Source organism: Oncorhynchus gorbuscha, linkage group LG05, assembly GCF_021184085.1.
Source record: "Oncorhynchus gorbuscha isolate QuinsamMale2020 ecotype Even-year linkage group LG05, OgorEven_v1.0, whole genome shotgun sequence".
Classification (NCBI taxonomy): Eukaryota; Metazoa; Chordata; class Actinopteri; order Salmoniformes; family Salmonidae; genus Oncorhynchus; species Oncorhynchus gorbuscha.
Window position 1 is genome coordinate 67,039,101 of NC_060177.1, and position 27,100 is coordinate 67,066,200.

General features: G+C 47.3%; 1 protein-coding gene across 3 annotated transcripts in view; it reads left to right on the top strand.

Moving 5' to 3' along the window:
- The window catches only part of LOC124035219 (transcription factor COE2-like), a 65,518-nt gene extending 41,919 nt beyond the window's left edge, over positions 1–23,599 (top strand). For 2 of the 3 annotated variants that reach the window (XM_046348656.1, XM_046348657.1), the window contains exons 7-16: positions 8,946–9,027; positions 16,689–16,830; positions 17,347–17,477; positions 17,729–17,855; positions 18,003–18,091; positions 18,218–18,283; positions 20,679–20,853; positions 21,048–21,233; positions 21,570–21,734; positions 21,932–23,599. In XM_046348656.1, the coding sequence (XP_046204612.1) occupies positions 8,946–9,027; positions 16,689–16,830; positions 17,347–17,477; positions 17,729–17,855; positions 18,003–18,091; positions 18,218–18,283; positions 20,679–20,853; positions 21,048–21,233; positions 21,570–21,734; positions 21,932–21,963 (1,195 nt within the window). In that variant the 3' untranslated portion in view covers positions 21,964–23,599. Of the gene's footprint in view, positions 1–8,945; positions 9,028–16,688; positions 16,831–17,346; positions 17,478–17,728; positions 17,856–18,002; positions 18,092–18,217; positions 18,284–20,678; positions 20,854–21,047; positions 21,234–21,569; positions 21,735–21,905 lie in introns of all 3 variants that reach the window. The other variant, XM_046348658.1, reaches the window with a different exon arrangement.
- The last annotated feature ends 3,501 nt before the right edge of the window (positions 23,600–27,100 follow it).

The following is a 27,100-nucleotide window of genomic DNA, read 5'->3' on the forward strand; positions in this document are numbered from 1 at the left end:
ACCCCTACTCACCCCTCAAACTGCCTCACAGCAAAACATTTTCATACACCCCTACTCACCCCTCAAACTGCCTCACAGCAAAACATTGATATACGCCCCTACTCACCCCTCAAACTGCCTCACAGCAAAACATTTACATACACCCCTACTTATCCCTCACACTGCCTCACAGCAAAACATTCACATACACCCCTACTCACCCCTCAAACTGCCTCACAGCAAAACATTTACATACACCCCTACTTACACCTCAAACTGCCTCACAGCAAAACATTTACATACACCCCTACTCACCCCTCAAACTGCCTCACAGCAAAACATTTACATACACCCCTACTCACCCCTCAAACTGCCTCACAGCAAAACGTTCACATACACCCCTACTTACCCCTCAAACTGCCTCACAGCAAAACATTGACATACACCCCTACTCACCCCTCAAACTGCCTCACAGCAAAACATTTACATACACCCCTACTCACCCCTCAAACTGCCTCACAGCAAAACATTGACATACACCCCCTACTCACCCCTCAAACTGCCTCACCCCTCAAACATCACAAAACATTGACATACACCCCTACTCACCCCTCAAACTGCCTCACAGCAAAACATTCACATACACCCCTACTCACCCCTCAAACTGCCTCACAGCAAAACATTGACATACACCCCTACTCACCCCTCAAACTGCCTCACAGCAAAACATTCACTCATACACAGCAAAACCTACTCACCCCTCAAACTGCCTCACAGCAAAACATTCACATACACCCCTACTCACCCCTCAAACTGCCACCCCTCCCTCAAACTGCATCACAGCAAAACATTTACATACACCCCTACTCCCCCCTCAAACTGCCTCACAGCAAAACATTCACATACACCCCTACTTTCCCCTCAAACTGCCCCACAGCAAAACATTGACATACACCCCTACTCACCCCTCAAACTGCCTCACAGCAAAACATTTACATACACCCCTACTCACCCCTCAAACTGCCTCACAGCGAAACATTTACATACACCCCTACTCACCCCTCAAACATGAAAACACAAAATAAGTATTTCAGTACAGAGGAAAGTATCAGATGTGCATTCCTGCTGCAATGTGGTCATAGTGTAGGTAGAACATCTTGCTATTAAGAATGGTGCATTTGAGGCAGCTTGCATATTTCTGTCAAATCTAATTGCCCTTTGAGCAACACATGTCTGCAAATACATTCCTCTGATATTAGTTTAGTGGAAAACAAACAAAACAATTCAGATGCTTTATGGTGTGTGTTTTATGGTGTGTGTATGTCCTGATGAATCCGTCAGGGCTAAGGGCAGGGGGTGATGTGCTGACAGCCTCCCAGCGTGCATGCCGAGCGCCCAACAGTCCCCCCTTCCTCTTTCTTGTTCCGTTACTCTTCTCTTTCCCTCCCTCTCTCTCGCGCTCCTCTCCTCAGCTCCACACATTTGCTGTGGATTAGCTACGGACAGTAAATTACAGGACCCTGGACCTCTGAGTGATTCCATACCCACCTCTTCACACGTTCCACCTCTCCTTCCCTCCCTCATGTGCCATTTTCCAGTCCAACCCATGTCTGTCTGTCTGTCTGTCTGTCTGTCTGTCTGTCTGTCTGTCTGTCTGTCTGTCTGTCTGTCTGTCTGTCTGTCTGTCTGTCTGTCTGTCTGTCTGTCTGTCTGTCTGTCTGTCTGTCTGTCTGTCTGTCTGTCTGTCTGTCTGTCTGTCTGTCTGTCTGTCTGTCTGTCTGTCCGTCTGTCTGTCGGGCTGTCGGTCTGTCGGTCTGTCGGTCTGTCTGGCTGTCGGTCGGTCTGTCTGGCTGTCTGCTCTCTTCATTTTGATCATTTCCTCCCCTTTCTATCTGTTATTTTCGTCCTGGTTCCTAGATTCTCTCAACCCTGTCAGAATGATCTTCTCCTGTCTGTCTGTCTCTCTCTCTTTTTAGTTGTACTTCATTCATTCCTTCGTTCTTCTATGGTGTCACGCTACACAGCATTCTCTCTTTTACACATCCACCTCCTGTCCCCCCCACTCCTTTATACAAGCAGGTCCCTCTTGTCTTGCCTTCACAGGTTTCTTTAGCTAGTTGCCTCTCTCTATTCCTCCCTCCTATCCCTCTCTCCCAACCTCTCTCTCTTCTACCCCTCTTTCCTTCTCCTTCCATCTCTCTCTGGAAACAGATGTTGTTTGTCAGATCTTATCATTACTGGCTAATTAAGAAGACATCTCTTCTCATTCTGTTGTTGCTTCTCTCCTCTCTCCTTCTCTCCTCTCTCCTTCTCTCTAGCGTCCTTCCCTCTGTCTTTGTTCCTCTCTGAGGAAGGTTTGGGAGGTGCTGTGGTATGTGGGTATAAAAAATACTACAAAGGTGATTATCAGGCTGATAATAGCCTTATGTTCTGTCAGTGTTAGTAAGGAAGACTCAGTATCCTGGAATAATAGTTACGTGTATTAGAGGGAGCACATGACACCTTTCTGTGGTACATTTGTACATTTTTACATTTATTTGACACAATATAGTATGTGCCCATATTGCTGTTCTGTAGAAGCTTTATGTTATATTTGGGGTTTATTCATGCTGCTGCATTTAGAGCTGCCAGTTTTGTGTCACCGTTGTAGTGTGGTGATTGGAAAGGTCTGTATTGGTATGTATGAGACCTGTCCATGCACAATGGGCTGCTCAATCCAGTGTGACAGTTTGGGTATTTAAAATCTTCATCCCATAGGACTCTCAAAGCATGCTGTGAAAGGTCGGGCCATTGATGGAGGTATACTGTATTCCCTATCCTCTCCTGCTGGATCTCTGTGTATTTGTCTGTCAGTCTGTCCATCCATAGATCCATATACCTATTACTATCTCTAGTCTTCGTTATTATGCCAAGTGTTGGTTAGTGGAACATAACTTTCAACTTTTTAAACGATTAGAATAATAGCATCATGCCAGTGACGTTGTAAAGTCATTTTAAGATCAAGGAGTTGCCTTGTTCAAAAAGTACACATTCACACTTCTCAGGAGGGTCCATGAGCCCCCATACCTGTCCCTCTATAACCCCCCCCTATCCCCTCTCTCCTCTCACCTCACAGCCTCGCCTCAGCTGAGGCACTTTTGCGGTGGTAAGCCGGGTGGTTTTACGGAACTACCAAGCTCTATAAATCAGCACTAGTGGTTTAAATGTTTGGCTTTGACACAATTCTCATGTTTAGAGACGGGGTGGGCTGGGCCGGAGGGGTGAGGCTAGGGTGGGCTGGGCTGGGCCGGAGGGGTGAGGCTAGGGTGGGCTGGGCCGGGCCGGAGGGGTGAGGCTCGGGTGGGCTGGGCCGGAGTGGTGAGGCTAGGGTGGGCTGGGCCATAGGGGTGAGGCGAGGGTGGGCTGAGCCGGAGGGGTGAGGCTAGGGTGGGCTGGGCCGGAGGGGTGAGGCTAGGCTGGGCTGGGCCGGAGGGGTGAGGCTAGGGTGGGCTGGGCTGGAGGGGTGAGGCTAGGGTGGGCTGGGCCGGAGGGTGAGGCTAAAGTGGGCTGAAATGGAGAAGGGGCCATGGGGGCACAACCAATCCAGCAATCAAACTTTAAGAAACAGAGTCCTCATTCCCCATGCTCTGTTTCAGTCTGTGTGGCACATCGCCAATGAATCTAGCTGCTATTTTGATACAACAGGCCAATCTGAGTCCTACCCTCCACTATTGATCTGGTGTACCCATCTCATGTCAGTGTATGATTGTTAGTGTGTAGAGCGGTGGGTGTTGGTATGCCTGACTGTCAACCCATAAAGACAGGTTTAATCCCTGGATCAAAAAAGGCGTCAATGAGAGATTTACAGGGTCCAGATTATAGATTATGACAGGTTGGGATTGAAAGGTGGGGGTTGCTGTAAATTCGAGAGGACAGAGGTGCATAGCTGTGCACGCAATAAAACTTAACAAAAATAAGAGAAACCCCTGCTAAAACAAGTTGGTTAAAAGGGTTAGTTAAAAACATATTTTTGTTGTTGTTGATTACTTTAAAAAAATGATGCAGTTGGACAGGAAGGGTAGGTGATAGGAGGTATGTTAAGTAAAGTTGAGTGCACGACTAAGTATTATTTCTGTTGTAAAATATGAGGGGACGGGTTAATAGGCTTGTGTGAAAGGTCCCGTGGTGGTATGCGACAGAGGGGGTATCAGTTCGTGGAGGGTTCTCTGTGCCCCATTAGCAGTGTCAAAGGTCAGGTGCCCCGGGTGTTAACCCTGGTGACCAGTCTAGCTTCCAGTCTGCCAGGGGACCCCGGGATCCAGGGGGATTTATTACCTGCTCCCTAGCCCCCTCCTCCCCAGTCACTCTCCTCAACTCTCCCCATGGAGAAAAAAAACTCCCCCATCCCTCACCACAACCAATTCCATATATTCATTGGATGCATATCCACACATTGATGCATGACGACCCATCTGTAGAGTTTGGCATCAGTGTAAAATATGATTAGGTCAACTCTGGCCTGTGCACAACTCAGCCAATGGCTACGAGCCATGAACCTTGCTTGACCCAATACTTGCATATTTTGTGCATACATTTAATTTGTGTTTAAGTTGTGTTCATTGTAGTTTGTTTGTGTGTATGAAATGTTTGTGTGCTTGCATGTGGCATGTGAGCGTGTCTATGTGTGTGTGTGTGTGTGTGTATGAGTTACTGTTCCCAGTGTTTGAGTGTGGCAGAAGAAGGTCCTCAGCATGTCAGTATGTTTTAATGCCTCACATCTGTTTTCCTAATTTTCCTCCCCTACCCCCCCCCCTCTCTCCCTCTCCTTCTCTTTTTTTGTCTCTGCTTCTCTCTCCTCTCTCTTCTTCTCTCTCACTTTCAATCTTATCTTTCCCCACCACCTATCCACACATTCCCTCTCTACTTCCTTCAGTCTTTCAGCCTGTCGTCTAAATACTGATAGAAGGAATATCATGCTCCTGACCTGTCACTCCATCCCTGTTATCTCTCTTCCTTCCTTTCTATCTTCCTTTCTATCTTCCTTCTTTCCGCTGTGTCTATTGGTGTTCCTAGATAGAGAACAGAGACTCTCCCACCCTATCAGACTAAATTATCTCAATTTTAGTCCTCTCTCGCTACCTCTCATGGTTCAAATCCCTCCCAAGTCTTTTATTGAAATGTGATGATGTCATCATTAATGCAGATGTCCGAAACTACCAGTCTCCAGTCTCACATGAGCAGGACTGATGTCCCACAGGAAGACAAGGCTGCAGGAACTGGTCTAGTTATGTGGGAGCGTCATATGACCTCTATAAAGCATGTCTTATCGCTGATAAATCTGTGTATGTAGCATAAAGATCTGTTGACACTGATACAGCTTTGTGTCTAATCAGCATAGAGAGAGAGTGATGTGTTGTGTCTTTGTGACATGGCAGTTAATGTCAGTAGTAATTAAGGTTGATAAATGCCAATACAAGTTATTGTTAGGGGTCCTGTGCAGCTTTTGTTCTAGCAGTGTGTAACGGCTCAGCTACATGTAACAGATGCCTTAGATAGGACTGACTGAGGCTGAACGTGGTCTGAAGGCAAGTCAATGCATAGGTGAACATGTAGGAATAATACCATTACAGAGTTAAGTTTGTAACTTTGCTGTTACTGCAGTGTCATGACTTACTCTGTCATTTCTTTGAACTGGTTTTAGTTAAGAAAGTTGTCACCCTGCGAATTGCTTAACCCACGCTGTGAGGCCTGTGTTTAGTCTTAGGAACTGAAGCAGATGCAGACAAAGGGGATCTGGAGGCCTCAACAGAGATACAGACTGGAAGACTGAGGGGAAAACAGACTCCCCATGGAGCCAGTGTGGAAATTGATCCCAAGGCTTAAGACTTGGGCCTACCTTTTGTTTGTGTTTCCTAATCAGGGTCTCTGAGGAGGGTCGTGGGGAACACCAGTTGGAGGGGTTATAGCTTGATCTACATTAATGACAACTGGACAACTCATTAAATATTAAACTGGCATCTCAACTAGTCACAAAAAGGTTACGCCCCCCCCCCCATTTTTTTATTCTCCAAATTAAATAGTGATTGAATGGGAAATCAATTCCAGTGACTGTGTATGGTTATATACGGTTATGGAATAACAACTTTGAGTATGAGAGGCAGAGCTGCAAATACATACCAATGAGTCTAATCTACAGTGTAGCTAATAGAGTTCTCCTATGAAAGTCCTGGACCTTCCTCCGCTCACACAGTTTCCTTCTGACATCCAGATGAATGTTTTCCAAGTCCTCCTCTTCTCTAGCCTGTGGGCGGGGAGGTGTGTGGGCGTGTTGCATTACCTAAACAAAAACAAACAATGGCGATATTAAACTTTGCGACCACAATAGAGGGGGAAAAAAAGAGGGTGCTCGACTTCTTATTAATTATGCAAGATTAGTCTAATTATAATTCAGCAAATGAATGTGTGGCAGAAGGTGCGAGGCGACGGGGCTGGGAGATTTGCATGTTAAGTGGGTAGGGGAAAGTGGCTAATGCATGCTAATATATGCACCAACGTCTCGCTTTAATTTCAGCATTTGCAGCTGTGTGTGTCCGAACTGAGGGGGGTGAAAAGTTGACTGAATGGGGTTTGGGGGGACAGAGGTGGTGGTGGTGGAGGGTGTTGTATGGAAGTGTGTATGATGTTACACAAGTAAACACAGTGAGGGAATAATGGGTGAAAGTCAGAAGAAAGGAGAAACAAATGCATACTGACCAGTGGGAATGTCTGCATAGAACATCCTATCTCACAGAGGGTCGTCGCTACATGTACAATGTGTCCTTAATGGGATGTCACACATCCCTGCTGTGAAGTCACCAATGCGACTGGTTGGAGTGAGCGGTCAGTGCTGGCTGGGTGCACTTGAAGTGGCCAGAGACCCAAAGAGCAGGTGTCCGGACAGGGAGAGGAAAGTGTCTGGGACAGAGCCGGGCCATGGCCACGGTCATTTCGCCCAACAAAGGAGCCTGCGGTAATGTTGTCATAAATTACTTTGCGGCGTCTCTGTATGGGAGTTCCCACATGAACTTGAAGCAAATTAATATAATGTTCCCTGTCATATATCAGGGTAGAAGTCACATACTAAAGGATCTCAAGTGCACTGTTTAAAAGAAGTGGACCAAAACAGCAGAACATAATCCAATATATCCCTCATCAGCTTACATGAAGCCAACTGGATTCAAACACTGAGCATAACACACTGTAACATATCATATAAATCATGACAGCATGATAGATACTGTACAGAGAGAGGATAGAGAGGTAAGGGAGGGAAATACAGAGAGGGGGGAGTGAGGGCGTGAAAGATGGAGAGAGAGATGGGGATTGGGATAGAAAGACGAGGAAGTAGTTAGAGGGAGGGAGAGGCTATGTGGCCTTTTGTGCACATCCACCCAGAGCCCAACTGTAGAGGAGCGGAGAGGTTGGAGGTCCGATGCTCTCACTAATAAATCATAATCATCCTCCGCCAACAACAATATTGATTGTCCTCCACTGAAATAGTTCAAATCAAGAAATATTGGACACTGTTTTGGAAGCAAGCGTTCGTTCTGAATAAGGGCCTGTTCACGAGGGAGGAGGGGGGGGAGTGATGGAGGAAGAGAGAGAAAGTGGCTGAGAGAGGGAAGGAGAGATTACTATTGAATTGGAGGGTCCTGGGCTGCGGAGCCAATAGAATGTCCCTCGCCAAACAAACTCTATCCATTAACATGACTTATATTTGCAGTGTTCACAATGTGGGTGGGATTGGATAACTGGCTGCCCAGCTCCTGCTTCTCAAGCTCCCCATCATTTATCCTCATCACTGTTGTTATTTGTTTAATTTCAGCGTTGGGTGTGTCAGTGAAATTGAGCCCATATTTGTGGCTAAAATGACAAAGCCATGAACACACATATATCAGTTGTCCTGATCTAACCATGTCCCATTTCACTCTCATTCTCTTTTTCTATTCAGACCATTTCTTTACTCCCTCAACTCCCTCCACTATCTCTCCAGCTCCCCTGCCTCCTCTCCATCTCCCCTGCCTATACCCTTTCTATCGCTTCCTCCCCCACCCCACCTCTCTCTCTCTCTCTCTCTCTCTCTCTCTCTCTCTCTCTCTCTCTCTCTCTCTCTCTCTCTCTCTCTCTCTCTCTCTCTCTCTCTCTCTCTCTCTCTCTCAGAATGTGTTCCTTGTGGTTGCCTTCTCTTTCCAATCTCTGTCTTTACCTATCAGCGTGGGGACTTTGGGATTGCGGCAGAGCTGCGTTGCCATGGCAGCGGGCTGTGTTGCCGAACTGTGTACACCTGGGATTTGGGGTCTCTCCCTCCCCTCCCCTCCCCTCCTCAGCTTTAATTTCAGTCTCTCCAGCTCTCGCTCCCTCTCTCTGCTCTTCTCTGCTGTAGTGGAGGCTATCAGCACCTCTCACTCTCTCTCTCTAAGATATACACACACACAAACACAGTTAATGAGATACATACATATGAAAACACACCCACAAACCTCATTCAAACATGCACATGTGCACTTGTACATACAAATACTCTGTCTCTGTCCTTCTAGTTTCACTTTCTCTCTTCCACCACAGTTCTAATGTGGGGGTTCAAAAACAGCATTGCGGGGTACCATGTTCCCCAGAGTCCCCTGGCATACATCCCTGTCTCCTGTTCACTTTGAAACACAGCAGTAGTTTTCACTGGACTGCATTTCAAATTCTCATCATTTGATTTAAAGTGTAATAACATTGGCTCTAATGCTAAACTAAACAGCAGTGATTAATGCCAGGGCAGATATCACGCAGCAGCATTGACACACACTCACTCTCAGATGTTCATAATGCATCTATGACCGGAACAGTAATCAGCATCTTCTTGACTGACAGGCCAACAAATAATGAATGCATTGTTCACGTTATGTTTTCTTATCTATTGAGTTAATGATTTTTATGTACTTTTTCTCTTACCCCTGCAGGTTCTTCTTGAAGTTTTTCTTGAAGTGTAACCAGAATTGTCTGAAGACAGCAGGAAACCCAAGGGACATGAGAAGATTTCAGGTATGGAGAGTAGGAGAGAGAGAGGTTTGTGTACGTGTGCGAGAGGGAGAGAGAGAGAGAGGTTTGTGTACGTGTGCGAGAGGGAAAGAGAGAGAGAGAGGTTTGTGTACGTGTGCGAGAGGGAAAGAGAGAGAGAGAGGTTTGTGTACGTGTGCGAGAGGAAAGAGAGAGAGAGAGGTTTGTGTACGTGTGCGAGAGGGAAAGAGAGAGAGAGAGGTTTGTGTACGTGTGCGAGAGGGAAAGAGAGAGAGAGAGGTTTGTGTACGTGTGCGAGAGGGAAAGAGAGAGAGAGAGGTTTGTGTACGTGTGCGAGAGGGAGAGAGAGAGAGGTTTGTGTACGTGTGCGAGAGGGAAAGAGAGAGAGAGGTTTGTGTACGTGTGCGAGAGGGAGAGAGAGAGAGGTTTGTGTACGTGTGCGAGAGGGAGAGAGAGAGAGGTTTGTGTACGTGTGCGAGAGGGAAAGAGAGAGAGAGAGGTTTGTGTACGTGTGCGAGAGAGAGAGGTTTTTGAGAGGGAAGAGAGAGAGAGAGGTTTGTGTACGTGTGCGAGAGGGAGAGAGAGAGAGAGAGGTTTGTGTACGTGTGCGAGAGGGAGAGAGAGAGAGAGGTTTGTGTACGTGTGCGAGAGGGAGAGAGAGAGAGGTTTGTGTACGTGTGCGAGAGGGAAAGAGAGAGAGAGAGGTTTGTGTACGTGTGCGAGAGGGAGAGAGAGAGAGAGGTTTGTGTACGTGTGCGAGAGGGAAAGAGAGAGAGGTTTGTGTACGTGTGCGAGAGGAAAGAGAGAGAGAGAGGTTTGTGTACGTGTGCGAGAGGGGAAAGAGAGAGAGAGGTTTGTGTACGTGTGCGAGAGGGAAAGAGAGAGAGAGGTTTGTGTACGTGTGCGAGGGAAAGAGAGAGAGAGAGGTTTTGTACGTACGAGAGGAAAAGAGAGAGAGAGGTTTGTGTACGTGTGCGAGAGGAAAAGAGAGAGAGAGAGGTTTGTGTACGTGTGCGAGAGGGAAAGAGAGAGAGAGTTTGTGTACGTGTGCGAGAGGGAAAGAGAGAGAGAGGTTTGTGTACGTGTGCGAGAGGGAAAAGAGAGAGAGAGAGGTTTGTGTACGTGTGCGAGAGGGAAAAGAGAGAGAGAGGTTTGTGTACGTGAGAGGGAAAGAGAGAGAGAGAGGTTTGTGTACGTGTGCGAGAGGGAAAGAGAGAGAGAGGTTTGTGTACGTGTGAGAGGGAAAGAGAGAGAGAGGGAAAGGGAAAGAGAGAGAGGTTTGTGTACGTGTGCGAGAGGGAAAAGAGAGAGAGAGGTTTTGTACGTGTGCGAGAGGGAAAGAGAGAGAGAGGTTTGTGTACGTGTGCGAGGGAGAGAGAGAGAGAGGTTTGTGTACGAGGTTTGTGTACGTGTGCGAGAGGGAAAGAGAGAGAGAGAGGTTTGTGTACGTGTGCGAGAGGGAAAGAGAGAGAGAGAGGTTTGTGTACGTGTGCGAGAGGGAAAGAGGGAGAGAGAGAGGTTTGTGTACGTGTGCGAGAGGGAAAGAGAGAGAGGTTTGTGTACGTGTGCGAGAGGGAAAGAGAGAGAGAGGTTTGTGTACGTGTGCGAGAGGGAAAAGAAGAGAGAGAGGTTTGTGTACGTGTGCGAGAGGGAAAAGAGAGAGAGAGGTTTGTGTACGTGTGCGAGAGGGAAAGAGAGAGAGGTTTTGTGTACGTGTGCGAAGGGAAAGAGAGAGAGAGGTTTGTGTACGTGTGCGAGAGGGAGAGGCGAGAGGGAAAGAGAGAGAGAGGTTTGTGTACGTGTGCGAGAGGGGAGAGAGAGAGAGGTTTGTGTACGTGTGCGAGAGGGAAGAGAGAGAGAGGTTTGTGTACGTGTGCGAGAGGGAGAGAGAGAGGTTTGTGTACGTGTGCGAGAGGGAGAGAGAGAGGTTTGTGTACGTGTGCGAGAGGGAAAGGAGAGAGAGAGAGGTTTTTACGTGTGCGAGAGGGAAAGAGAGAGAGAGAGGTTTGTGTACGTGTGCGAGAGGGAAAGAGAGAGAGAGAGAGGTTTGTGTACGTGTGCGAGAGGGAGAGAGAGAGAGAGGTTTGTGTACGTGTGCGAGAGGGAAAGAGAGAGGGAGAGAGGTTTGTGTACGTGTGCGAGAGGGAAAGAGAGAGAGAGAGGTTTGTGTTGCGAGAGGGGGAGAGAGAGAGGTTTGTGTACGTGTGCGAGGGAAAAGAGAGAGAGAGGTTTGTGTACGTGTGCGAGAGGGAAAGAGAGAGAGAGGTTTGTGTACGTGTGCGAGAGGGAAAGAGAGAGAGAGAGGTTTGTGTACGTGTGCGAGAGGAAAGAGAGAGAGAGAGGTTTGTGTAGGTGTGCGAGAGGGAAAGAGAGAGAGAGAGGTTTGTGTACGTGTGCGAGAGGGAAGAGTGGGAAAGAGAGAGAGAGAGGTTTGTGTACGTGTGCGAGAGGGAAAGAGAGAGAGAGGTTTGTGTACGTGTGCGAGAGGGAAAAGAGAGAGAGAGGTTTGTGTACGTGTGCGAGAGGGAAAAGAGAGAGAGAGGTTTGTGTACGTGTGCGAGAGGGAGAGAGAGAGAGGTTTGTGTACGTGTGCGAGAGGAAAAGAGAGAGAGGTTTGTGTACGTGTGCGAGAGGGAGAGAGAGAGAGAGGTTTGTGTACGTGTGCGAGAGGGAGAGAGAGAGAGGTTTGTGTACGTGTGCGAGAGGGAAAGAGAGAGAGAGAGGTTTGTGTACGTGTGCGAGAGGGAGAGAGAGAGAGAGGTTTGTGTACGTGTGCGAGAGGGAAGAGAGAGAGAGGTTTGTGTAGAGGGGAGAGAGAGAGAGGTTTGTGTACGTGTGCGAGAGGGAAAAAGAGAGAGAGAGGTTTGTGTACGTGTGCGAGTGTGCGAGAGGGAAAGAGAGAGAGAGAGGTTTGTGTACGTGTGCGAGAGGGAGAGAGAGAGAGGTTTGTGTACGTGTGCGAGGGAAAGAGAGAGAGAGAGGTTTGTGTACGTGTGCGAGAGGGAAGAGAGAGAGAGGTTTGTGTACGTGTGCGAGAGGGAAAGAGAGAGAGAGAGGTTTGTGTACGTGTGCGAGAGGAAAGAGAGAGAGAGAGGTTTGTGTACGTGTGCGAGAGGGAAAGAGAGAGAGAGAGGTTTGTGTACGTGTGCGAGAGGGAAAGAGAGAGAGAGAGGTTTGTGTACGTGTGCGAGAGGGAAAGAGAGAGAGAGGTTTGTGTACGTGTGCGAGAGGGAAAGAGAGAGAGAGAGGTTTGTGTACGTGTGCGAGAGGGAAAGAGAGAGAGAGAGGTTTGTGTACGTGTTTGTGTACGTGTGCGAGAGGGAAAGAGAGAGAGGTTTGTGTACGTGTGCGAGAGGGAAAGAGAGAGAGAGAGGTTTGTGTACGTGTGCGAGAGGGAGAGAGAGAGAGAGGTTTGTGTACGTGTGGAAAGGAGAGAGAGAGAGGTTTGTGTACGTGTGCGAGAGGGAAAGAGAGAGAGAGAGGTTTGTGCGTGTGCGAGAGGGAAAGAGAGAGAGAGAGGTTTGTGTACGTGTGCGAGAGGGAAAAGAGAGAGAGAGAGGTTTGTGTACGTGTGCGAGAGGAAAGAGAGAGAGAGAGGTTTGTGTACGTGTGCGAGAGGGAAAGAGAGAGAGGTTTGTGTACGTGTGCGAGAGGGAGAGAGAGAGAGAGGTTTGTGTACGTGTGCGAGAGGGAGAGAGAGAGAGGTTTGTGTACGTGTGCGAGAGGGAAAGAGAGAGAGAGAGGTTTGTGTACGTGTGCGAGAGGGAAAGAGAGAGAGAGAGGTTTGTGTACGTGTGCGAGAGGGAAAGAGAGAGAGAGAGGTTTGTGTACGTGTGCGAGAGGGAAAGAGAGAGAGAGGTTTGTGTACGTGTGCGAGAGGGAAAGAGAGAGAGAGAGGTTTGTGTACGTGTGCGAGAGGGAAAAGAGAGAGAGGTTTGAGTAGGTGTGCGTGTGCGAGGGAAGAGAGAGAGAAAGGTTTGTGTAGAGAGAGAGAGGTTTGTGTACGTGTGCGAGAGGGAGAGAGAGAGAGAGGTTTGTGTACGTGTGCGAGAGGGAAAGAGAGAGAGAGAGGTTTGTGTACGTGTGCGAGAGGGGAGAGAGAGAGAGGTTTGTGTACGTGTGCGAGAGGGAAAGAGAGAGGAAAGAGAGAGAGAGAGGTTTGTGTACGTGTGCGAGAGGGAAAGAGAGAGAGAGAGGTTTGTGTACGTGTGCGAGAGGGAAGAGAGAGAGAGAGAGGTTTGTGTACGTGTGCGAGAGGGAAAAGAGAGAGAGAGGTTTGTGTACGTGTGCGAGAGGGAAGAGAGAGAGAGAGGTTTGTGTACGTGTGCGAGAGGGAAAGAGAGAGAGAGAGGTTTGTGTACGTGTGCGAGAGGAAAGAGAGAGAGAGAGGTTTGTGTACGTGTGCGAGAGGGAAAGAGAGAGAGAGAGGTTTGTGTACGTGTGCGAGAGGGAAAGAGAGAGAGAGGTTTGTGTACGTGTGCGAGAGGGAAAGAGAGAGAGAGAGAGGTTTGGAGAGAGAGAGAGGTTTGTGTACGTGTGCGAGAGGGAAAGAGAGAGAGAGAGGTTTGTGTACGTGTGCGAGAGGGAAAGAGAGAGAGAGGTTTGTGTACGTGTGCGAGAGGGAGAGAGAGAGAGGGAGAGAGAGGTTTGTGTACGTGTGCGAGAGGGAGAGAGGGAAAGAGAGGGAAAGAGAGAGGTTTGTGTACGTGTGCGAGAGGGAAAGAGAGAGAGAGGTTTGTGTACGTGTGCGAGAGAGGAAAGAGAGAGAGAGAGGTTTGTGTACGTGTGCGAGAGGAGAGAGAGAGAGAGGTTTGTGTACGTGTGCGAGAGGAGAGAGAGAGGTTTGTGTACGTGTGCGAGAGGGAGAGAGAGAGAGAGGTTTGTGTACGTGTGCGAGAGGGAGAGAGAGAGGTTTGTGTACGTGTGCGAGAGGGAAAGAGAGAGAGAGAGGTTTGTGTACGTGTGCGAGAGGGAGAGAGAGAGAAGAGAGGGAAGAGAGAGGTTTGTGTACGTGTGCGAGTGGGAAGAGAGAGAGAGAGGTTTAAAGAGAGAGAGAGAGGTTTGTGTACGTGTGCGAGAGGGAAAGAGAGAGAGAGGTTTGTGTACATGTGCGAGAGGGAAAGAGAGAGAGAGGTTTGTGTACGTGTGCGAGAGGGAAAGAGAGAGAGAGGTTTGTGTACATGTGCGAGAGGGAAAGAGAGAGAGAGGTTTGTGTACGTGTGCGAGAGGGAAAGAGAGAGAGGTTTGTGTACATGTGCGAGAGGGAAAGAGAGAGAGGTTTGTGTACGTGTGCGAGAGGGAGAGAGAGAGAGGTTTGTGTACGTGTGCGAGAGGAAAGGAAGAGAGAGGTTTTGAAACGTGTGCGAGAGGGAAAGAGAGAGGTTTGTGTACGTGTGCGAGAGGGAAAGAGAGAGAGAGGTTTGTGTACGTGTGCGAGAGGGAGAGAGAGAGAGAGGTTTGTGTACGTGTGCGAGAGGGAGAGAGAGAGAGAGAGAGGTTTGTGTACGTGTGCGAGAGGGAGAGAGAGAGAGAGGTTTGTGTACGTGTGCGAGAGGGAGAGAGAGAGAGGTTTGTGTACGTGTGCGAGAGGGAAAGAGAGAGAGAGAGGTTTGTGTACGTGTGCGAGAGGGAAAGAGAGAGAGAGAGGTTTGTGTACGTGTGAGAGGGAAAGAGAGAGAGAGGTTTGTGTACGTGTGCGAGAGGGAAAGAGAGAGAGAGGTTTGTGTACGTGTGCGAGTGGGAAAGAGAGAGAGAGAGGTTTGTGTACGTGTGCGAGAGGGAAAGAGAGAGAGAGAGGTTTGTGTACGTGTGTGAGTGGGAAAGAGTGAGAGAGAGGTTTGTGTACATGTGCGAGAGGGAAAGAGAGAGAGAGGTTTGTGTACGTGTGCGAGAGGGAAAGAGAGAGAGAGGTTTGTGTACATGTGCGAGAGGGAAAGAGAGAGAGAGGTTTGTGTACGTGTGCGAGAGGGAAAGAGAGAGAGAGAGGTTTGTGTACATGTGCGAGAGGGAAAGAGAGAGAGAGGTTTGTGTATGTGTGCGAGAGGGAAAGAGAGAGAGAGGTTTGTGTACATGTGCGAGAGGGAAAGAGAGAGAGAGGTTTGTGTACGTGTGCGAGAGGGAAAGAGAGACAGAGAGCGTGTGTGCAGCATATATGATGTTGAAAATAGCAATGATTTTATTCTATCTAAAATAGAATACAAACTATCCCACCTTTCCTTCCTCTCTACTTTCACAAAGAGGGATTTTTTTGTTCAGCGTCTGCCCAGGTATAGTTGGGACCACATTTCTCCATTCCGTAGCCCGAAGCACTGCTTAAACATTTTCCAATGGAAGGAATGGAGGGGAAAGTTAAAGGTGAAAGTACAAAATCTACAGTGAAACAAAGAGGGAGAGAAGGGAAAAGGGTGTATTGGGGTGGGAGAGACAAGGGGGAGGCGGGCAGGAAATAGGCTGAGGTGTTTCAGGAAGTTGTCAAGAATTGAGTGATTGGCTCCAGATGGGGGAGGTCATGCTCCGTGACCCAGGAAGTGGTCACAGGGGACACTCCCGCTTCACTTCCTCTGCTGTCTTTCAGCACCGGAGCCACTGTCTGTCTCTCTCTCTCTCTCGTTCCTCTTCTCTTTTCTTTTCTCTTCTCTCTCTCCCGGATCTCTCTGCCTCTCCCTTTTTCTCTCTCTCCCTGTCTTCCACCATGTTTGTTTTAACTCCTGCGCTTTGACGCATGCTGAGAAGTTATGAGCGGGCTGCCGCTCCGAGGCCCTCACCTCCAGGTTAAAAGGCGATTAGAGCTGGACAGGAGCCTGTTTATGGTGCTTGATCAATAATTTACTGTTATTTTCCTATAGATTCCTCACCACTCAACCATCTACAAGCACATCTTCTTTCTCTCTCTCTCTCTCTCTCTCTCTCTCTCTCTCTCTCTCTCTCTCTCTCTCTCTCTCTCTCTCTTTCCTTCTCAGCATCTGTGCTCCAGAGTCTCTTCATGTGCAGCTCTGGGATTCTGAAACACTTCTGTCTTATCTTTGCCCTTACACATCACTTTCTTATTGTAATGCCTATTTCAAAATGTCTCAAGCTTAGTCTTTCAGCACTTCATAGACATAGACCCTACACCACCATCAACACCCCCTCCTGCATGTACACCTATAGATATACAGTATGGACACTCTTAAACACACAGACCCAAGGCAAGCACACAAGAACACACATTTTGTATGCATGTCCTCCATGGGGAACTGATGTATCTCGTGGAGAGGGTAGGGACACACACATGCTGTTGGCCAGGAATCAAATTAGGTTCACCATATATCACACTCTACTTTAACGGCCAGTACAAATAGGAGATTCAGTCCATATGTCTGGTGTCAGTGAGGGATTAGGCCTGAACCTCTGTGAGCTGTTGGTCCAGACCACAACTCCAACCACAGTCTCAGGAGGGGAGAGGAAGGGAGAGAAAGGGAGAGGCCACAGAGAGGGGGGCGTTGATGTAAAAATATGATATAGTGTAGTAGGGTTGTCACATTACCCATTGAGAAATATTCCTATCAGCTGGATGTTGAAATGGATTGTGGCCAAGGGATTTTGCAGGAAACCAAATCTCACAAAAAGTGAACTGATATCACTTATAAACCCAGATAGACTCATGGTATGTATTTTCCTCTTCCCCGTCCTCCCCTGTCTTTTAGGTGGTCCTGTCCAGCACTGTGAGTGTAGACGGCCATGTCTTAGCCGTGTCTGACAACATGTTTGTCCACAATAACTCCAAACATGGCCGGAGAGCTCGCAGGCTAGAGCCTGGAGAGTCAGTGGAAAACAGTATGGAGTATGGTAAGAAGAGACCAAACACGACCTGCCCTGGGGTACTGATACATCAGGAACACATTCCTACTGTAGACATTCCTACTGTAGACATTCCTACTGTAGACATTCCTACTGTAGACATTCCTACTGTAGACATTCATACTGTAGACATTCCTACTGTAGACATTCATACTGTAGACATTCATACTGTAGACATTCATACTGTAGACATTCCTACTATAGACATTCCTACTGTAGACATTCCTACTGTAGACATTCCTACTGTAGACATTCCTACTGTAGACATTCATACTGTAGACATTCCTACTGTAGACATTCCTACTGTAGACATTCATACTGTGCTTCTACATCTGTAGAAGCACTTTGCAACAACTGCTGATACATTTGATTGATGGATTAACTACTGCTGTACTAATGGCTAACCTCAAGGTCTAGGGCTGACACCCTGAAACAGACACTAAATACATTGCCAAGAGATGCAATAAGTTATATTAAAATGCCATTATTGCCCTTCCTCTCCAGCCACCCCATGTATCAAAGCCATCAGCCCCAGTGAGGGCTGGACCACGGGCGGGGCCATGGTCATCGTGATCGGGGAGAACTTCTTTGACGGGCTGCAGGTGGTGTTCGGCAGCATGCTGGTGTGGAGCGAGGTAGCTATGTGGCTTCACTGTAACTGTCTCTTTAAAACAACTCATTAACGAGACTGTTACTGATTGAAAGCATAAGGGACAAGGTAACAAAAGCATATGGCTTGTCTCGTTTTGTCCAGTCATTTAGTGGCTGCCTTCTACATGTTGGCATTATGAGAGCAAACCATATTATTCTGTCAGATACTGTAGACTGTCAAACAGTCGTTGCTCATTCCTTCTCTGTCTTGTCCCTGTTTCTCTCCCTCTCTTAGTTGATCACGCCCCACGCCATCCGTGTCCAGACGCCCCCACGCCACATCCCGGGGGTCGTGGAGGTCACGCTGTCCTACAAATCTAAACAATTCTGCAAGGGGGCACCTGGACGCTTTATCTATACAGGTAAACACACACCTCCTATTAACCCCACCGCCCCAGCCATATCTACCCTATCCAGCAACCATTCACCAACAACATATCAAACAGCACCATTCCATGGGATGAGTCAGGACCAAGTGCTCATGTATCTGTGGATGTGTTTGTGTATAGCGCTGAATGAGCCCACCATAGACTACGGTTTCCAGAGGCTTCAAAAGGTCATTCCCAGACACCCTGGTGACCCTGACAAACTAGCTAAGGTGAGTGAGAACATACCACACATAGTGAGATTATGTACATGCCATATGTCACCACACCTCACCTTTGACAATAAAGTACACTATGTAACACCAGAGGCTAATTCATGTCTCTCTGTCTGTGTGTAGGAGATGCTACTGAAGAGAGCAGCTGATCTGGTTGAAGCCTTGTATGGAAACCCACACAGTAATCAGGTAACCAGCACTGTTTAGTCGCTCAGTTCCTCTAGTAATTCAACTCACCAAATCAAATCAAATCAAATCAAATTTTATTTGTCACATACACATGGTTAGCAGATGTTAATGCGAGTGTAGCGAAATGCTTGTGCTTCTAGTTCCGACAATGCAGTGATAACCAACAAGTAATCTAACTAACAATTCCAAAACTACTGTCTTATACACAGTGTAAGGGGATAAGGAACGTGTACATAAGGATATATGAATGAGTGATGGTACAGAGCAGCATACAGTAGATGGTATCGAGTACAGTATATACATATGAGATGAGTGTGTAGACAAAGTAAACAAAGTGGCATAGTTAAAGTGGCTAGTGATACATGTGTTACATAAGGATGCAGTCGATGATGTAGAGTACAGTATATACATATGCATATGCGATGAATAATGTAGGGTAAGTAACATTATATAAGGTAGCATTGTTTAAAGTGGCTAGTGATATATTTACATCATTTCCCATCAATTCCCATTATTAAAATGGCTGGAGTTGGGTCAGTGTCAATGACAGTGTGTTGGCAGCAGCCACTCAGTGTTAGTGGTGGCTGTTTAACAGTCTGATGGCCTTGAGATAGAAGCTGTTTTTCAGTCTCTCGGTCCCAGCTTTGATGCACCTGTACTGACCTCGCCTTCTGGATGATAGCGGGGTGAACAGGCAGTGGTTCGGGTGGTTGATGTCCTTGATGATCTTTATGGCCTTCCTGTAACAACGGGTGGTGTAGGTGTCCTGGAGGGCAGGTAGTTTGCCCCCTGTGATGCGTTGTGCAGTCCTCACTACCCTCTGGAGAGCCTTACGGTTGAGGCGGAGCAGTTGCCGTACCAGGCGGTGATACAGCCCGCCAGGATGCTCTCGATTGTGCATCTGTAGAAGTTTGTGAGTGCTTTTGGTGACAAGCCGAATTTCTTCAGCCTCCTGAGGTTGAATAGGCGCTGCTGCGCCTTCTTCACGACGCTGTCAGTGTGAGTGGACCAATTCAGTTTGTCTGTGATGTGTATGCCGAGGAACTTAAAACTAGCTACCCTCTCCACTACTGTTCCATCGATGTGGATAGGGGGTGTTCCCTCTGCTGTTTCCTGAAGTCCACAATCATCTCCTTAGTTTTGTTGACGTTGAGTGTGAGGTTATTTTCCTGACACCACACTCCGAGGGCCCTCACCTCCTCCCTGTAGGCCGTCTCGTCGTTGTTGGTAATCAAGCCTACCACTGTTGTGTCGTCCGCAAACTTGATGATTGAGTTGGAGGCGTGCGTGGCCACGCAGTCGTGGGTGAACAGGGAGTACAGGAGAGGGCTCAGAACGCACCCTTGTGGGGCCCCGTGTTGAGGATCAGCGGGGAGGAGATGTTGTTGCCTACCCTCACCACCTGGGGGCGGCCCGTCAGGAAGTCCAGTACCCAGTTGCACAGGGCGGGGTCGAGACCCAGGGTCTCGAGCTTGATGACGAGCTTGGAGGGTACTATGGTGTTGAATGCCGAGCTGTAGTCGATGAACAGCATTCTCACATAGGTATTCCTCTTGTCCAGGTGGGTTAGGGCAGTGTGCAGTGTGGTTGAGATTGCATCGTCTGTGGACCTATTTGGGCGGTAAGCAAATTGGAGTGGGGCTAGGGTGTCAGGTAGGGTGGAGGTGATATGGTCCTTGACTAGTCTCTCAAAGCACTTCATGATGACGGAAGTGAGTGCTACGGGGCGGTAGTCGTTTAGCTCAGTTACCTTAGCTTTCTTGGGAACAGGAACAATGGTGGCCCTCTTGAAGCATGTGGGAACAGCAGACTGGTATAGGGATTGATTGAATATGTCCGTAAACACACCGGCCAGCTGGTCTGCGCATGCTCTGAGGGCGCGGCTGGGGATGCCGTCTGGGCCTGCAGCCTTGCGAGGGTTAACACGTTTAAATGTCTTACTCACCTCGGCTGCAGTGAAGGAGAGACCGCATGTTTCCGTTGCAGGCCGTGTCAGTGGCACTGTATTGTCCTCAAAGCGGGCAAAAAAGTTATTTAGTCTGCCTGGGAGCAAGACATCCTGGTCCGTGACTGGGCTGGATTTCATCTTGTAGTCCGTGATTGACTGTAGACCCTGCCACATGCCTCTTGTGTCTGAGCCATTGAATTGAGATTCCACTTTGTCTCTGTACTGACGCTTAGCTTGTTTAATAGCCTTACGGAGGGAATAGCTGCACTGTTTGTATTCAGTCATGTTGCCAGACACCTTGCCCTGATTAAAAGCAGTGGTTCGCGCTTTCAGTTTCACGCGAATGCTGCCATCAATCCACGGTTTCTGGTTAGGGAATAGTAAAACTATAACTACTGTAAATCTGTGAGGTCTGGGTTAGTAAAAGTTTGTATGGTCTCTCTTTAGGACATGTTGCTGAAGCGTGCAGCGGACATCGCTGAGGCCCTGTACAGTGTTCCCCGTCCCCACAGCCAGCTGCAGGCCCTTCCCAGCTCCCCAGCCCATGGCAGTGTCATGGGCCTGGGCTCATACCCCTCCCAGCTGGGGGTTAGCATTGGCGAGCCAGGACAAACCAGCCAAGGTGAGCAGGACAAGACTTACAATTGGATTCCCTATATTTATAGAAGTCTGGACCTTTGATTTTCTTCTAGTTGGTGATATGATATCCCCAGTGGGAAAATCACTTGTGTCTTCCTGTCTTTTACTATTCTCTATCTTTCTTGTTCTAAAACTTTGTATTTCTCTCTCTCTTTGTTTCCCTCTCTCTCGCTCCAGGTTATATTCGTAACTCCAGCAGTTTGTCCCCCCGGGGGTACCCCTCTGCCTCCACCCCTCAGCAGTCGGGCTATGGGGGTGGTGGAGGCATGAGTGGGGGGTACGGGGCAGTGCCCATGACTAGTCTGGGGGTGCCAGGGTCCCCTGGTTTCAGCAGTGCCTCCCCCACTGGTTCTCCCTATGGCAGTGAGTGTCTCTCCTTTTACTCAATCAATCTATCCTGTGTTTTCCTCCTGTACCTGTTACAATATAACATAATTGCCCACCATTGACAAAGGTTGACCATTTCCTTCTGTTATAAAGTAACAACTCCCTCTCTCTCTCTCTCTCTCTCTCTCTCTCTCTCTCTCTCTCTCTCTCTCTCTCTCTCTCTCTCTCTCTCTCTCTCTCTCTCTCTCTCTCTCTCTCTCTCTCTCTCTCTCTCTCTCTCTCTCTCTCTCTCTCTCTCTCTCTCTCTCTCTCTCTCTCTCTCTCTCTCTCTCTCTCTCTCTCTCTCTCTCTCTCTCTCTCTCTCTCTCTCAGTAATGCCATCTAGTCCCACTATCCCGGGTTCCAGCTCCTCCTCCCTCCTGCCGTTCTCCTCCTTCCCATCCTCAGCCAAACAGAAGAGCGCCTTCGCTCCTGTCCTCCGGCCCCAGGGCTCCTCCTCTCCTGCCTGTCCCGCTTCAGGAGGCAACAGCTTCAGAGGTAGAACCAAACTACAATCTTAGAAACATCTCTTTGTGTGTTAAAACCCCCCTCTTTCTTTCTAAAAACGAATCTATGCCCACATACACATAGTTTAGGCAGGCTGTTTTTTGGGGGGTTATAATAATGATTGCCATTGTCAAGAATAAGATTTTATCTAAAACATAATAGATTATTACTATTCTCTTTCTCTATAGCGATGACTTGCCTGGTAGTTCCCCCGATGTAGCAGCACTCCACCATCTGCCATCCATCACCAACAAACCAGACCAGACCAATGCTCCCACACTGCTGCCCCTCTGCAGGCACTGCCAGGGATACATGGAACACACACTGACTTCTCAACCACCAACAACTCTCCTCACTGATGCCCTGCCACTTGTTGAGTCCATGTTTCATCCAACTGAATGAAAGGGAATGGGACAGAAAGAGTCCAAAGACCAGCCAGTCACTCCAGATGCAGAGAGAAGAAGACCTCTTCATCTGCAGTAGCTGTAAAGACATGAGACTTCCTTGGGCCACACCACAACACAATAGAGCTCTATGGGTGTCTATGGGTGTCTCTGTATTTTCAAAGGACAGCAGAAGTCAACGTCAAGATGCCTTCACGAGCTTCAAAAGCACCCGTACCACCCAATGCTACAGCCATATGTAGCATTTGGTTCTTCCAACAAAAACACCTACCCTAAACTGATCAACCTCTTGGCTAGCAGTGTGCTGGAAGAAAATGTCTGATTCGTTGTTAGAGTACTGAACTGAATGGACAACTCTGATACTATGTGCTGAAAGTCTATGAAGCAGGGTGCTATTTGTCTCTGTCAGGACACTGTCAAAGGCATGTATGTACATTGTCCCTGAGAAGACTCCGAGCTTTTTGAAGGGGATTTACATTCCAGAATGATAGACCCTTTATTTTTTGTTCTGATCCTCATCATTTTACAAGGACAAACTCTTTGTCCTCCAGGGTCGGTAATACAACATTTATTCATATATTGATTTATTTAAGAAGAAAAAAAACAAGCAATTTAACTTATTATTATAGTTACTTTAGGGAATAATATAAACGTGTTTTCGTTCCTTTTTTGCAATTGTTATAAATATGATTATGTCATCGCTATGTTGCCATTCTTGTTGTTTTAATTGAAATCTTTGAGGTTTTGTCAGACATGACTGACGATTAACACATAAGAGAGAATGAAGTAATACGCCATGAAACGTTTCTTTGAAATCAATTCTTGGCCAATACTTTTCCCTGGTTTGTCACATAACAAAATAGAACTGTTATGTCCAGTGTATAAAATAAAGCACATTACCTTGCTGTTCTCCATAAAGGAAAATGAGTTAGCCTTTATTATTATTAATGTCCTTTTTATGCATGTTATTTCCACACTGATTCCCTGCTATTATTTCATTACATGTTGCAAATGTGAAATTACATGTCAAAGTTTAGGATTTTTAATTGTTCATTCATTTGATGTTTTTCATCCCATAGTCTCTGGTCACGATGCAGTAAAGTAACAAGCATACATAAACTGAAAACAAAGTAAGGAACATGTTGGGGATTTGTTATAAACCCATGCAACAGTTTTCTTACTCACTGTTGTAGCACAATACAAACATCATACTCAGGATTAGAAAACAAAGAATTGAAAAGAGGTAGCTAACATCTATTCAAAGTTGTTTGTTGTGTTTTGCTGGTTTTATTTATTTGAAAGTCGTTAGTAAAATGTAAGGTTACTCAAAGTTTTTTTCCCCCAAAACCTATCTTTCTTTTTTAATGGTACAGAATAACATGATGACTGTCTGAAAATGTGATTTGTATATCTTAAACTGTAATTATATTTTGTCCTCCCAAATAAAACAAAAAAATCACAGTAAGAACTCACTGTTGGTAATAATTCAGAACTGTGTGTTTGCATTATGCAATTAGACATGGTATAGAAATGTACAGATATCCATAGTACAGCATATGAGTTGAGGTTTTGTTATGTACAGCATTATGGTAATATTTCACGTCCACAACAGGACTATTTTTTAACTCACCTGTATGTTTGTATAGTTTGACACAAACCTGATGAGGCGCAGCATCTTAATTGTGGAGTGAGCGCTGCAGACTGTAGCTACTGCCTGTGAAGATAAACAACATCCCCCATCACTCTCCTCTCCTCCTCTCCAGCAGCAAACCTGCTTATTCCTCTAAGGACCAGGCCTCTGGGGGCCCCACTAAGAACCACATGAGCCTCTCCTCGCTCGCTCTCTCTGGCGTGTGCCCTCTTTTTCTCCCTCTCGCTACCCTGCCATTACTTCTTTCAGTCTTTGTTTCAATCCCCTTTCATCCCTTCTTTCTTTCTTTCTCTCCTGCTCCCTCTCTCCCTCTGTAATGGCTTCTCTCTGTTAATGTAATTAGCACTGGTAAAGGAGGGCAGTTAATTACCAGCTCTTTTTTGATGGGGTAATTAATGTTATGCCAGGAAACAGCAACTGTTTCATTAACACAGCGCCCAAAGCAGCGAGGGGGTTGGGCAGTGCTGAGTGTATGCATGTCCATATGTGCATGAATGTGTGTGGTTGTGTACTACATGTCTGCGTGTACACTACAGTAGAGTATAACACTGAGTGAACAAAACATTAAGAACACCTGCTCTTTCCATTACATAGACTGAAAGTTTCCCGTTAAGATGACGCAAGAGAGAAAGGCTTCCATTTCATGGGCTCTTCACTGATCGTGCATTTTTGTTTGTTTTTTCATATTATTTGTAACTTATTTTGCACATAACATTGCTGCTTTTGTCTCTTATGAACCAAAAAAAGCTCTGGAAAATGAGAACACTGATTACTCACCTTGGACTGGACGAAGAATATCTCTTTAATGAGTTGGACAAGAGGGATTTACTCCAGACACCGAACAGGCCCTCATTCCCGTCATTAGCAGGAGAAAAAGACGGAAGAGGTTTCGCGGAAAGAGATCGGGGTGCCTTGTGAGGATCTGCCGGCGAGTGGATAATCTGCCTTTGCCATCTGTACTACTGGCCAACGTACAATCGCTGGATAAAAAATTGGACAAACTAAAAGCACGTATTTCCAACAGGACATCAAAAAAGGTAATATCTTATGTTTCACCGAGTCGTGGCTGAACAACGACATGAATAACATACAGCTGCGGGTTATACACTGCATCGGAAGGATAAAACAGCAGCCTCTGGTAAGACAAGGGGTGGCGGTCTATGTACATTTGTAAACAACAGTTGGTGCATAATATCTAAGGAAGTCGGGAACAGGAACACACTCATCCAGAGGCGGCGCTTCTAGTGGCCGGAGACTTTAATGCAGGGAAACTCAAATCCATTTTACCTCATTTCTATCAGCATGTTAAACGTGCAACCAGAGGTAAAAAACTCTAGACCACCTTTACCCCACACACAGAGATGAGTAGGGACTCGGTCACCAGTGACTCGGTCACCAGTGACTCGGTCACCAGTGACTCGGCCAATAAAAAAGTGGTAAAATGAAGCATATGCTAAGCTACTGGACTGTTTTGCTAACACAGACTGGAATGTTTTCTGGGATTCTTCCAATGGCAATGAGGAGTACACCACATCAGTCACTGGCTTCATCAATAAGTGCATTGATGACGTCGTCCCCAAGGTGAATGTACGTATATACCCCAATGAGAAGCCATGGATTATAGACAACATCCACACTGAGCTAAAGGGTAGAGCTGCCGCTTTCAAGGAGCAGGAATCTTACCCGGAAGCTTATAAGAAATCCTGCTATGCCCTCCGACGAACCATCAAACAGGCAAAGCTTCAAAACAGGACTAAGATCGAAACGTTCTAAACTGGCTCCAACGCTCGTCAGATATGGCAGGGATTGCAAACTATTACAGTCTACAAAGGGAAGAATAGCCAAGAGCTGCCCAGTGACACGTGTCTACCAAACGAGATAAATTACTTCTATGCATGCTTCGAGGCAAGTAACACTGAAACATGCATGAGAGCACCAGCTGTTCCTGACGACTGTGTGATCACGCTCTCCGTAACTGATGGGAGTAAAACCATTAAACAGGTCAACATTTACAAGGCCGCAGGGCCAGACGGATTACCAGGATGCGTACTCTGAGCATGCGCTGACCAACTGGCAAGTGTCTTTACTGAAATTTTCAACCTCTCCCTGTCTGTGTCTGTAATACCAACATGTTTCAAGCAGACCACCATAGCCCCTGTGACCAAGAACCCTAAGGTAACCTGGCTCAATTAATCACATCTGTAGCCATGAAGTGCTTTGAAAGGCTGGTCATGGCTCACATCAACACCATTATCCCAGAAACCCTAGACCAACTCCAATTTGCATACTGCCCCAACAGATCCACAGATGATGCAATCTCTATTGCACTCAACACTGCCCTTTCCCAACTGGGCAAAAGGAACCACCTACATGAGAATGCTGTTCATTGACTACAGCTCAGTGTTCAACACCATAGTGCCCTCAAAGCTCATCACTGGATCTTGGACTTTCTGATGGGCCACCCCCAGGTGGTAAGGGTAGATAACAGCACATCTGCCACGCTGATCCTCAACACATGGGCCCGTCAGGAGTGTGTGCTCAGTCCCCTCCTGTAGTCCCTGTTCACTCATGACTGCACGACCAGGCACGACTCCAACACCACCATTAAGTTTGCAGATGACACAACAGTGTTAGGCCTGATCACCAACAATGATGAGACAGAAAACAGGGAGGAGGTCAGAGACCTGGCTGTGTGGTGCCAGGACAACAACCTCTCCCTCAACGTGATCAAGAATAAGGAGATGATTGTGGACTACAGGTTAAAGAGGATGGAGCACACCCCCATTCTCATCGACGGCACAATAGTGGAGCAGGTTGAGAGCTTCAAGTTCCTTGGTGTCCACATCACCAACAAACTAACATGGTCCAAGGACACCAAGACAGTCATGAAGAAGGCACGGCAAAACCTATTCCCAGTAAGGAGACTGAAAATATATGGCATGGGTCCTCAGATCCTCAAAAGGTTCTACAGCTGCACCTTCAAGAGCATCCTGACTGGTTGCATCACTGCCTGGTATGGCAACTGCTCGGCCTCCGTCCGCAAGGCACTACAGAGGGTAGTGCGTACGGCCTAGTACATCACTGGGGCCAAGCTTCCTGCCATCCATGACCTCTACACCAGACGGTGTCAGGCCCTAAAAATGGTCAAAGACTCCAGCCACCCTAGTCATAGACTGTTCTCTCTGGTACCACACGGCAAGCGGTACCGGAGTGCCAAATCTAGGTCCAAGAGGCTTCTAAACAGCTTCTACCCCCAAGCCATAAGACTCCTGAAAATCTAATCAAATGGCTACCCAGACTAT